Below are 13238 nucleotides of genomic sequence, written 5' to 3'. Positions count from 1 at the left end.
GTTTTATTGCCTGAGGGCCTACAGTCCAAAGGAGCTGGAGAATTGCTTACAAGGCCCTCTGAGAAAGGCAGAAAAAGACTGATCTCTGCTCTGTTCTATTCTCACCTGGTTGCTATGCCCAGGCCTGGCTGCTACCCCTTCCCCTGCCCTGTATCCTGAGGAAGGACTGAGAGACACCCATGAGAAGCCCCTAGAAAGGGACTTCCCTTCCAGTTTCACTCCATCTGCCCCTGGTCTGGGCTTTGCTTTTCCATACATCCCTTTCCTCCAGACAGGGCAGTAAGCAGGGGAATGAAGGTCAGGCAAGCAAAAACCCGGGGTACAAAATTTAAGAAGATGTCCAACCTCAGGCTCCTGCATGTGGAACCTGAGAGCTAAAGTCTCCTTCACTTTTATACCAGGGACACCTTACTGTTCTCACCATAGTCCTGGCCCCAGCAGAAAGACATTTTTCTACCTGCAGCCCCTACAGAGATTTGTACCCCCAAAATCCTAAACTTGAGAGGGACACCCTCCAAACAACCATGGTGAAGGTGAAGAAGTCTCAGTCCCCCAACCTATCTCACCCCAATGGCCCCTGCCATCAACATGGCCCTGGGGTTATTATTGGTGCTACTCTGTGATGGGAAAGTGCACCAGAATGCCACCTCTCCCCAGGTCCCTTCCTATGGCTCATGCTGAAGGAAACAAAGGAAAAATGGATCTCTTCCTCCCTGGCCACCTCCTTCCTCTTCCTTCAGTCCTTGTAGGAGCAGCTCATTCCCTCCCCAAACCCCCCAGGTACCCACAGCTCACACTGTTGGAAAGTTCTTCCTTATAAGGACAGTGGTTGAGTGACAAGCTCTATCTTTCCTCGCCTGATTTAGAGACACATCTGTATTAAAGACTATTTGAAGAGAACCATAATTGCATTGCTTTCAAGTAACTGCTAACAAAGTATTTCCAAATAAATATACCTGAGGGTCTACTTTAAAGAAAATACTTTTTTTTTTGCAATTAGCAAAAGCTGTTTACATACAAAAGATTGTACAAAGTCTAAAAAACACTTTTGCTTTTAAATAGGTAAAAACAAAAAAACAAAAGCCTTCCCATTCTATTTTCTCAGGTCTTTGGCTGAAAAGCTTTTCATCCAAGGTTTTGATAAGAGTAAACTTGCCTCAGTCCAGATACACCCTATCTGAAATCTGATTATGTGGGGTCCAAAGGGAAGAGATCAGACAGTACTCTGGGCACCCCAGTTCCCGAGGTGTCCATTCTGAACAGGCATCTCTTTACCCCAGCCTCTTTGCAGAACAAGGAACTAGGTGTCAGCCATTTATGGACACCTCAAAATGCCCTAAGCAAGGGGACTGCAGGGAACAGATGGAAGATCTTAACCTCAGACAAAGCCTGAGGGCAAGGTTTTGGACACAGGGGCCTGGAAAATGAATGACCCTTTAGAAAGGAAAGAGCATTTTAACACTATATTTAGAAGGAGCAATTTGGGTGGGGACAGCTGACAGTGGGGAGGAGCTTCTGAAGGGGAGGAGAGAAAGTTTCACACTTCTAGGCTCTGACCTCACTGTGGCCCTTCTTCCAGAGGCCCCCCCACCCCGCCCCAGCTGAGCACAGCAAAGACTGTTCCAAGCCATGATTCCAGAAGTCTCGGTTGTAACCCTTAACCCCCAGCAGGACAGGTGATGGTTGGTGGCTGACCACATAGGAGGTGGCCAGAGAACATCAATGGGAACTGGAAACACTGTGAGAGAAGGAGAGGGAGGACAGGATAAGAAGATCAAAGAGAAAGATCACAGAGGCAGGGATTTTTTTAAAAAATAAATCATCATCATCATCATCAGTAAAATTTATATAGTGCTTAGTCTATTCCAGACACGTGTTAAGTGCTTCACACAGATAATTCATGAAATCCTCATTGTTTAAAAACAAACAAACAAAACAAAACTTATGGGTCAGATACTATGAATTATTCCCATTTTATAGATGAAGAAACCAAAGCACAGACAATTTAAGTAATTTGCCCAAAATCACACAGCTAATAGGAAGCCAATAGGAAGGGCAAGGCTTTCCATCAAATGGTAATAAGATGGAAGCTCAACACACAGTGTAAAACAGAGGAAGGAATGGCTGCCCTGGCTGGTTGTGGGGATAAGACCCTGTAGGGAGAGAAGGCCACTCCCTGTGGGACAAAAGGAGGTGAAGACACATTCTTCTCGGTTTAAAGCTGCTATATATGACACGTGACTGAGTGCTGAAGGGATAGGGACCAGAAAACTCTAGGCCACAGAAGGCCTGGGAGGGGAGAGGCTTCTCAGGGAATGGGGGATGGGGAAGAGCAGAGAGCCACAGCAGGAGTGATGCTTCCGGTGGTGGGTGGTGCTTTGGGTGGGTGCAGGTGGGGGGACTGGGAGAGAGCTGAGGACAGATTTCTCTCCTACTTAGTTTGGGAGATCCTGATGGTGACCAGGGGTCTCAGGGCCTGGCAGAAAACAACCCAGATGTTTTCTGAGCAATTTCTTTCCTCCTGGGAGTGCAGTGGGAAGGGGGAGGGTGAGGAGGGAGGCTGAGGAATTTCTCATGAGCTACGCAGGTGCAAAACCCCAAAAAAGAAGCTACGCCCTGAGTCCCCTACCCTGAAAGTAGCCCAGGCCTTTGCTCGCAGGCTGTAAATGTAAACACAGAGAAGGGACCAAGGGACACTAAGGGAGGCAGAGCCCGTATATAGTAACCTGAGAATTGCAGAGCTGGGCCTTGCCTACCATCTAGATGGGTAAGCCAGGTGTCATGGTTTGGCTCTGGAATGTTCCCCAAGGACTCCTGAATTCAGAGGCAGGGCTTTTGGGAAGTGATTCAATCAGGAGGACTCGGAACTCCTCAGTGGATTCCCCCATCGATGGCTGAATGCATTACTGGGCGACGTAGGCCCTGGGGCACGCCTGGGCAGGGTGTATTTTCTCTCAGGCCCTTTCCTGTCCTCTGCTTTCCAGATGCCATGAGCAGCTTTCCTCTGTCTCACTTTTCTGCCAGGATGTTCTGCCTCATCTCAGGCGCAGAGCTATGGAACTGGCTGGCCACGGACTGAACCTCTGAAGTCATGAACCAAAATAAGCCTTTCCTCCTTCAAACTGTTTGTGTCAAGTATTTTGGTTACAGTGACAAAAGGCTGACTAACACTCTGGGGAAGTACAGCATTTTACCCACGCTCCCATGGAGCTGACTGGGAGAGCAAGGACTCAGAAACCTGGCTTGCCCAGGCACCATGGCACACGCCTGTAACCCCAGAGACTTGGGAGGCTGAGGTAGGAGGATCGCAAGTTCAAGACCAGCACTGGAAACTTAGCAAGACCCTGCCTCAAAATAAAAGATGAAAAGGGCTGAGGGTATAGCTCAATAGTAGAGCATTTGCCTAGATGATATGAGGCCTTGGTTCAATTCCCAGTACTGAAAAACAAAACAACAACAACAACAAAAACCTGGTTCATGGATCCCAAGAAACATAGATAGAAATGTATGCAAAGCTATACAGTTTTGTGTTTCATCTCTCTGAATATGAACCAGGAATTTAAATGGCTCATTAACATATTGTAAATTGTGGAATTTAATAGTAATATATCAATATTGACTCATCAATTCTAAGAAATGTATCACATAAATGCAAGATGTTAACAATAGGGTGACCTGGGGGTGGTAAGGAGACAGCAATAGAAATTCTCTATGTTCTACGTTCATTTTTTTCCCACAAACCTAAAACTACTTTAAAAAAGATACTGCCTATTGCTTTAAAAAAAAAGTTCATTGATATGGGTTCTGTTTGCAGCTTATGAAAGAAAGCAATTTTTCAGTTCACTGAGAACAGACTCTGAAGCGTACAGAATCCATGAGCCTGGGCTCCTACCAGGGAACCAAAATCCACACCAACTGTTGACGTCAAGTTCCCTCTCTCCTATGGAGAAAGCAAGGAGCCCTCCAGTTCAAACAGCAAGAGTTTACATTTGAAGGGTGATCAAAAATGATAACTCGACACCCTGGAAGATTCATAACTAAAGCTTAGGAAACTGGTCAATTAGTTGGCTGATCCACAATCATAAGACAGATTCTTTGAGAGATAAATAAAAGATAAAAATAGTGACTTTCCCCAACTTAGATGCCCATCAATAGTTGAATGAATAAAGAAACAGTGGTACATATACACAATGGAATATTACTCAGCATTAAAAGAGAATAAAATTATGGCATTTGAAGGTAAATGGATGGAGTTGGAGAATCTCATGCTAAGTGAAGTAAGCCAATCCCCCCAAACCAAAAGCCAAATGTTTTTTTCTGATTAGGGGATGCTGATCTGTAATGGGGGGCAGGGAGCATGGGAAGAATGGAGGAACTTTGGATTGGGCAAAGGGGAGGGAAGGGAGAGAGAGGAGGCATTGGGGTAGGAAAGATGGTGGAATGAGACAGATTTCATTACCCTAGATACACATTTGAGTGCACGAATGGTGTGACTCTACATCATGTACAACCAGAGAAATGAAAAGTTGTGCTCCATTTGTATACGATAAGTTGAAATGCATTCTGCTATCATGTATAACTAATTAAAACAAATTTTTAATGGTGACTTTCCTTCACTGTGATGCAGAGCCTGAGATAATCAACTTATTAGGAGGAAAGGTTATTTTGGCTCATAGGTTTGGCGGTTTCAGTCCATGTTTGGTTGCCCTGTTGCTTTGGGGCCTGTGGGGAGGCAGAGTACTATGATAGGAGAGTGTGGCATAGGGAGTTGCTCACTTCATGGTGGCTGAGAAGCAAAAAGTGCTGTGGTCCCCAGATCCCATTCAAGGGCACACCCCAGTGACCAGCTTCCTCCCAATGGCCCCATTTCTCAAAGGTTCCACCACCCCCAAATAGCACCAAGCTGGGGACCAAGCCTTCAGCACAGGGGCCTTTGGAGGACATTGCAGATCCAAACTATGGTAGAAATAGATAAGAGACACGAAGGAGGAGGAAGGGTGGGGGTGGAGAAGAAGGAGGACAAGGGGAAGGGATGGGGGAGGGAGGGGGAAGAGGGAGGGAGGGGAAGAAGTGGGAGGGGGGAGAGGGGGAAGAGGGATGACAAAGAGGATCTGGCAATTTGATGGGAGCCAGATCATTGATGCCACCTCATATCTCGGGCGAAGCCTTCCTTCGGATGTGACCTGGGTATGCGTAGAAATAAAGAGCCCGCACGAGTAAGGTGTAGTTAGCAATGCAGTTCATTTTTATTAGTTATAAATAAAGTACAAAAAATCCACCAAAAGTGAATCTAAGCATTTACACAATTCCTAATGTCTTCGCCTTTTCATTGATGCACTATTGCTTTAATATTCATAATAAATATTCTTCTAGCTTTCTGCTATAAAATAGTCTATGTAGCAAAATGTTGCACAGCACAACAGAACAGAACAGCAGGAGGATTACAAAAAAGGACAATCAACACTGAGGATAATCCTTTCACTTACCAGGGGCAACCAAATCACCCCCTGGTGTGGCCGGCTCCAGAGCTGAGAAATTAGCCACATCCATTGCCAGGGGTGGAAGCGGGGTGGGGGTGGTAGGGGAGGCTTGAGATTGGGGCACAGGCCAGCCAGGGCACAAGGCCCTATTCACTCGGTCCCCGAAGAGCAGCGTAAGGCATGCCCATCCGGGAGCCCTGCCAGGGCAGTGTCTGCCAGGCCCGACAGCATGGTGGTCGTACACCCACCAGCGTGATGGGGGATTCCACAGGCTGTGTCCAAGCAAAGCAAGGCTCCAGGGTGGAGGCCGAGGGCAAGCTGGGCGGCAGCAGGCAAGAAGCCCCAAGAAGGGTTCCCGTCCCCAGACCAGAGCAAAGATGGGTTTAGCGGCCATGCCCCATCTGGCCACTTGGGCAAGCCTAACCAGACAGGGTGGCAACTCTAGGTGTCCACTTCCTCCCCCAAGTCAGCACCATCCATCCCCATGGGGCCTCTTGTGGAGGGGAGTCCCCACCAGGCAAAGGCAGCGATGGCAAGAGCCAAGAGGGAAGGCAAGCTGGAAAGGAAGAGGAGGAGGAGGAGAGAGGAAGGGCATGGGGCAGGTGCCAGCCCACTCAAAGGCTGCTCCCAGAGGCCTGGACCTCCTCTCCCCTTTTGGCTCAAAGACACCTGGGCTCAGCACTGTGCCAGCTGTTGATGCCATTGTTTCCCCAGGCCTCCCTCCTATCACTTCTCTCTGGGGCAGTGACACTGGAGTCCCACCCCTTATCCTCCCTAGCAGCCTCCTGCCCACACCCATGGTCCAGGGGCAGGCCCAGGGGAGATACTGAGAGGAGAGACCACAGTCCAAACTGTGTCCCAGGCAGTTATTGGTGGGTGATGTCCCAGTCACAAAGGCTCCTAGAGATGACAGGACAGGAGTGCCAACCCCCAACACCAGAGTCTGGGACTTCTACCTATCACATCCCTAAACCTAACAGGGCATGGACTTTAGCTTACTCTCCCAATGACCTGCCAAACTCGTGAAAGGCCATGTCCCATATCCAGGAATGTGTCCACCTAATTTACCTCCCTGTCGCCCTCCGGATGTTGCACTTAAAAGGACAGAAACCTTTGTGGACCTCTGTTCTGGGCAAATCTACGGGCTAAATCCTCCATCCGTTCCCTCTCTTCTCCTTTTCTTTCCTCTCCTTCCCTCCGTCTTTCTCTTTTCCTTTTTTTCCTGAGAGGGCGAGATAGGTCCCCCATCCCCAGATCTGTGTCATATTCTATCTGAATCAGAGGCATCCTAGAGATTCACACTCCTTTCGCCTCCCTTCCCTAGCACAGAAAAACTGACTCGGGAGGTCAAGGACTGGCTCACAGTCAAGGGAAGACCACAATGGAGCTGATCCGAAAACCCAAGCCTCCTGGCCCCGCTATCCAGGCTCGTGTAATGAGTCAGACTTTCAATTTTCTTACACTCCTGCTGGCAATGTACCAAGGGCTCCAATTCTGGAACCTTAGAAAGGTGGAGCCCAAGTGGAGACAGTGACTTCTAGAGCCCAGAGACCTCCTTCAGGGGATGAAGCCTGGGTGGACTGAGGCTGTAAGAAGCAGGAAGGAAGAAAGAAAAGCAGGTTAATTGCAGGGGTGGAGGGGTCGGGGCGAGGGTGCCAAGGGTAGCAAGTGAAAGGATTACCCCAGTCTGCTGACGAGTGCAAATTATATTTATATATGTGCTAAATACAGTCACTATATTGGAGTTTTTCACTAAGTCACAGCATACAGAATCAAAGGTTTGCATTTCGTATGGAATGTATCCAAAGAGGCCAGCACCACAGTAGGACAGCTTGCAATCACACACCCTGATAGTTTGGACGAAATAAAGTTCGCGGAATTTTATTTAATTTTTTTTTTTTTGTATTCGTAGTTGTTTGTCATCGTACCAATGCATGCAAAGCATTCCACTCCCAAAAACAACGCCGAAATGAGGTAATAGGAGTAATAAAAAAAATTAGTATCCTTTCTAAATAAATAAATTATAATTAAAAATGCAAAACAACTATAAAAATAATTAAATAAGAACCCACGATATCTACAAGTTAGTCATAAATTATGATTGTTAAATATAAGGCATTTAAACTCACAAAACCCTGTAAACTAGCAACGTGCCATGTTTTTTTTTTGTTTTTTTGTTTTTTTTCATTTTTGTTTTTCTATCAGCTGAAATCGCTCTAGCATTTGCTCTACGCGCGCAGGAGATGAAACACGAGGGGACCTGACAGACGTTGCTACAGCCCCACACGGGGAGTGTTGGTCCCGCCAGCGGGCGGGGGGCTTGGGGATTTCTTCAGGGGGAAAAAAAAATCTGGTGCTTTTTCTTCACCATTGAAAAAACTGTGCTTGTTCGTTAGGCGTAAAGAGTTAAGAATACTTGCTCGGAGGCTGAGAGCCTTTGCAGAAGAGAGCCTGAGTCCCGCCACAGGTGGTGGGCGAGGGCGACAGGGCCGGGGGTCCTGGCTGGGTGGAGGACACTGTGGCCCCTGCCCACCCTCTGCTGCACCCAGTGGCTCGTGGCGTTGGGTTGATTGATTAGTGTCCTCGGTGGACCCGCTGCAGCCATGGCTGCGGTTTGGAGGCCCAACTTGAACCCTGGGGCTGCTCTTGCCCCAGAAGGCACTCATGCGTCTCAGTCAGGAAAGGGTCTGAGTCCCTTGAGTTGAGCAGGAGGACTATAGGTGTCTCCCTCCTGGAGGTGGTGGGTGTGAGATGCTGAGGCCTGAACCTGCCTCCTCTCCGCTCTTCCCAGGCTCCCGGGCCAGCTGGGGTTGGGGGGGCTCGAGGGAGCAGAAGCTGGCACCTGCTCTTATCACCCAATTGGCTTCTCTGCTAAGGAAACAGGAGCCAGGAGGGCTCAGAGTGACTGTCCCCTCTCTCCTGTCCCTACCTGCAGGATACAAGGATCCCAGAGAGATGGGGAGGGGAGGGAGCTTCAGGATCTACTCCCTCCCCAGCCCAGTCCCTGTAGCCTGGGGCACTTGGAGAGCCTGCAGAGAATAGGAGGGAGGAGGGGACCAGGTCCCAGTCTCTTACTCAACGTGTGTACCCTCAGCCTCTGAAATGAATGTTCATGCCCGCAGAAGTCCTTTTCAATGGCCCGGTCAGCACACAGCTCTGACTTGAATGATGTGTTGATGTTGGGGGATCATAGAATGTGAGTGTTGGGAGAAATTCTAGCAAGCATCCACTCCAACTCTCCTGTGTCATAACTGGGGAAACAGGTGCAGAGAAACACAGGAGGAGGGTTCCAGCATCAACCAGTTTATCAGTGAGGAGCCAGGACTAGAACCTGGAATATGAGCTCTACTTCAACCCCAGTTCCCCCACAGATTCTCTTCCCCTGCTAGCCTTCCAGACCAGCCTCAGGGAAAGAAGAAAAGACTGACCCAGGAGAGGACTCGCCTACCCTACCCAGTCCACCCTGGTGATCTCCATTCCAGAGCCGCCTTCTGATGAATTCTTGGTTTTGACCCAGGCATTGGGGAGGAGGGGAGAAAATTCCCAACTCCCTGTGGCTATGAGTAAGCAGTATCTCCAGTGTCCTTCCCCACCAGTGGGATGTCCAGCCTTGTCCTGGAGACACTTCACACACTGCAATCACTGCCCCGGATGACCCAATGCCCATCACTGCTGACCCTGAATCTTGAACTCTTCACTGTTTCTTGCACTATTGGACGTGTCCTGTCTGGTCTTCGACTGTAAGCTCCTTCAGGCAGGGACGTTGTCTTCTTAGCTCTCATCTTTCCCAGTACCTGCACCGGTAGGCACTCAACAGAGATTGTATGGGACACCAGAAGATTGGTGCTGGGAGAGACCTTTGTCTGGATAAGATTCTGGAGTGACATCCCTAGGGAGCTGCTTCCCCAACCCTGTCCCGGGGTGTCCAGAGTAGCCTTTGCTCCAGATGGTGCAATGGTGTTAGAAGGTTCTACCTCAAGCTAAAATCAGTCTCCCTGTCATTGTCACCCACTGGTCCAGTTACCCCTGACAGCAGCAACATAGATTCAAATATCCTTAACTGCATGGAATTTCTTCATTTATGTGACGAGTGTCCTGTCCCTTAGTTTTTTTAATATGAGGGCATTGAGAGTGGGCTAGGGGTTGAGGTGAGGGAGGCTTTGAAAGCAGTGCAAATGAGGAGAATGGGGGAGGGGCGGGGAAGGAGGAGGAGGAGGGGCAGAGGAAAGTCACAGAATTCCAATGGATCTGGTGTTTTCCACATATGGATAGAGAGTTGGGTTTGGGTTGGAATTTGATGGATTTCCCCATCTCTAGTCTTCTATCCTCCTATCTCTCTGTTCCTTTGGGGGGGGGGTCAGAAAAATTGTGGGATGATACACAAAGACCACTGGGAGGTCACTTGGAGCTTCCAGATCTGTCTCTTCTGGCACCCCCGACCCCAAACCCTAAGAAGTTCCCAGGAGAGAACAGAGAATGCAGAAGATGGTGGACAGAGATATTAATCCTCAGGACATCTAGGTGAGGTAGAGGGAGTGGAAAGGGGATACACTGTTGTTTCTCCCCACTGGAAGGAGAAGGAAACTGAGGCACAGAGGAAGAAAGGGGCTTGCCCACGGTTATCTAAGATTCAGAGAAGGAGCCAGAGGTTAGGGACATAGGACCTCCCACACCCAGCCAAAGTGGTCTCAGAGCCAGGGCCATCTCTGAGGAAGTGATCAGGACTTGAAACATCCCAAAGAAAGCTCAAGTTCCTCCTCAGGTCCGTGGTGCTGGACCTCAGCTCTGGGTGCTATGCTAGCTGGGAGCGTTTTGGCCAAGGTCAAGTGTCCATTGCCTATGCTATTTGATCTGCATCACCTGGTTAATTTTTTGCATAGGGAGGCAGTGGCTACATTGCCTCTTTGTGACAGGACAAGAGCCTAATCTAAAGAAAGAAGCTGGAGTGAGCAGGGGCCCCCTGTCCCGGGGAACACTGAGGCCGCGGTAACTGGAGGTCAAGTCCACCCTGGTTCAGTGTGGAATGCAGGGAGGGCGGGGATGGCCGGGCTAAGAGGTGAGCCCTAGAACTGGAAGCCCTCCCTCAGGACAGACTTCCCCCCTTCCCCTGCTGGGCTCTACCTTCCTCACCTGGCCTGAACCCCTGGGAAACCCCTCGAAGACCCCCATCTGCTCTTTGTCCAGTCCTCCCCTGCCCGGATGCCCCTTCCACACTCCGTGCACTGTAAACATGAGAAAATCAAAAGCCAAGGAGAAAACAAAAACAACAGAACGAGAACCCCCCTCCCACCTCCCAACTGGGTGAAAAAAAAAATCATCCTTTTTCACCGTAAACAGGATTTGGCTTTTCTTTCTTTCTTTTTTTTTTCTTTTCACCTTTGATTCCTTTTTCCTTTCTCTCATAAAGACGGGAAGATTGGGGCTGTCGTTGGTTGGTTCAGTCAGGCACCAAAACAAGAAACTCAATGAGAAACATTTGGTGCAAGTTGGGCAATAGCGACATGTCCACCACAAGATGACTAGAGCACCACACACGACATTTTTCTTAAGCTAACATGCTCCGGCTGCCATCCACAGAAATAGCTAGAGACCCCTACATGGTTTCTACGTGGTCGAGAGGTATATGTACAATCCTTCGAAGGACAGGATTGAGGGGCCGGTCTATCAGCTAGTACCCTCGGATCACATCTGGGTTTTCTCCACAGCATGGGCCCCCCACTCCCGCCCTGCTCTGGGCACGGCCAGCTCCCTCCCTCCTGTGCAGCAAGGCGGATGGGGGCAGTGGCCACTCTGGATGGGTGGGTCCTCCCCCACCCCCTCCTCTCCCTCGGACTTGGATACCACCAACTCCTCTTTCCACGAAATGTGCTTGCAGGCTTCTCCTCTACGTCAAATGGCTCAGAAGGCAAAGTTTGGCTGCAAGGGCTATGGCCGTGGGGGGACCTGGTGAAGGAAATGGGGCGTCCACTGGCTAACTCCTCCCTCAGCTGTCAGCTCCCAGTTGTGTCTCAATGTCCACTCGGCAGATGGGGCATTTCTTGCTCATGGCGAGCCACTGGTCCACGCAGAGTTGGTGGAAGAGATGCATACAGGGTAGGCGTCTGGAAGAGAGGAGGAAAGCCAGGTGACCAGCGTGGGGGTAAGGGGAACGGCTGCAGCAGGAGGTGATGTGAGGGATGTTGAGGGGACCAGGAGATACACCCAGGACCACTAGGTAATTGCCAAAGAGGGAGCCTTGCAGGAGCCCTGCCCTAGAGTGGGGCTATGGCTAAGTTAGGAAGGGAGCCTCAGGCCCTCCTCCATGAAGCCCAAAGCAAAGCCACGATGTGGCCCCAGACCATCCCCAGGCCAAACGTGGCACCGTTCTTCTACACTTTCCCTCCATGCATCCTCACCCTCCGTCAACACATCTAGAACATTCCATGCCCCATCCTCCCAGTGCAGTTCCGAAGCACACTACAGTACACCTGGCACACTCACACGCACCTGCAAAGAAGCACCCTCACCCCAGACACAGTGCAGTGGCCGCTAACCAATGCCTGTGAGAGGAGGGAGAGAGAATCAAAGGGGCCTCCTACCTCACGTCTTCTCCATCTTCCAGCATAGACAGACAAATTGTGCATTTCTCATCTGTGTCGGACTCCTCGCCCTCATCCTTCTTGCCCTTACCATCCTGGGGTCTTCTCTATGACAAGCAAAGAGAGGAGCATCTGTTACCTGGGGCCGACTCACCTGATGGCCTTTGGCCTTTACCCACAGCCTCCTCCCCCTTGCAGCCTCCTCTTCCTGGGGGGTCAGTCTCTTTTTAAGTTTCCTTCCCTATCTCCTCCCACGTGCTGCAATAGAGAGAGGGTGCGAGCCACGTGAGGAAGAGGCCAAGTGGACTTTACTGTCCCAGGCACTATCAAGGAGCCCAGGTTGGGAAAGGGATCAGGTTCCTAGTGAATTGACCCTTTGCGAAGGTACAGCTCCTGCCTAGCAGCTTCCTGACTCTGTTCTGCTCTCATAGTTCACTTCTCACACCTTGTCCAGTGTGGACTCTTGCCTCCGGGCTTGCCCTCTACCTTCAGGTTTAGTGTGATTCATTCCTGCGCACATTCATTCATTCACTCATCCAGTCATTCTTTACCAAGTCCCTTCAGGTCTGCTCTCATTACAGACGAGGATAAAATTCCCAACCCTAGGATTAACTCCTGTAATCAGTACCACATTGTTACCAGCTATTTTGTGTTATTGATTTCTCTTCCCATCCAGAATGTTCACTTAGAGAAGGCACTAGCTTTAAGACAAGGTTTGATATCATGCAGACACGCTATACATACTTATTGACTTTAATATTTCTATTTTCAATTATTCACTAATTATTTGAAAATAGTTTTTCACTCTTTAGAAAGTTCCAAGTTCTCAGATGGCGTGGACAATGGCTTACCCTTTTTTTATATACCAACCTACATTTAACCAAGTTCAAGGCATAGCATTGCTCTTAATCAATATTTGGGGGAAGAGGGAATCTAGTGAATGGAATCAGCCCACCTTCCACGTTTATATCTCTTTGCTCTAATGTGAAATAATCTGATAATAACCATAGGAAGAAAACCATAAGCACACTTAAAGGTCATTTTGTAAAAAGAAAAATCTGGAGTCACAAGACAAAGACCATCCAGAGAATGACCTTGGGGCCAAGCCAAAATGTCAGGTCCTCCTACTCCAGTCCATGGTCCTAAGCTCTGGAGCTCCTCATTTTAATTTAGTCTGGGG

General features: G+C 49.3%; 1 protein-coding gene across 1 annotated transcript in view; it reads right to left on the bottom strand.

The window, feature by feature from the left end:
- Positions 1–9794: 9794 nt before the first annotated feature.
- Positions 9795–13238, bottom strand: part of Ark2c (arkadia (RNF111) C-terminal like ring finger ubiquitin ligase 2C) — a 101008-nt gene continuing 97564 nt past the window's right edge. The window contains exons 7-8 of the mRNA XM_046428470.2: positions 12059–12165; positions 9795–11581 (exon numbers count right to left, since the gene is read on the bottom strand). Coding sequence (XP_046284426.1) covers positions 11464–11581; positions 12059–12165 — 225 coding nt within the window. The 3' untranslated portion in view covers positions 9795–11463. The remainder of the gene's footprint in view (positions 11582–12058; positions 12166–13238) is intronic.

The sequence above is a fragment of the Marmota monax genome, unplaced genomic scaffold (genome assembly GCF_021218885.2).
Source record: "Marmota monax isolate L192 unplaced genomic scaffold, Marmota_monax_Labrador192_F-V1.1 WCK01_AAM20220418_F8-fsc00031, whole genome shotgun sequence".
Classification (NCBI taxonomy): domain Eukaryota; kingdom Metazoa; phylum Chordata; class Mammalia; order Rodentia; family Sciuridae; genus Marmota; species Marmota monax.
Note: the sequence above shows the minus strand (reverse complement) of the source record. Positions and strands in the feature narration are given on the sequence as shown.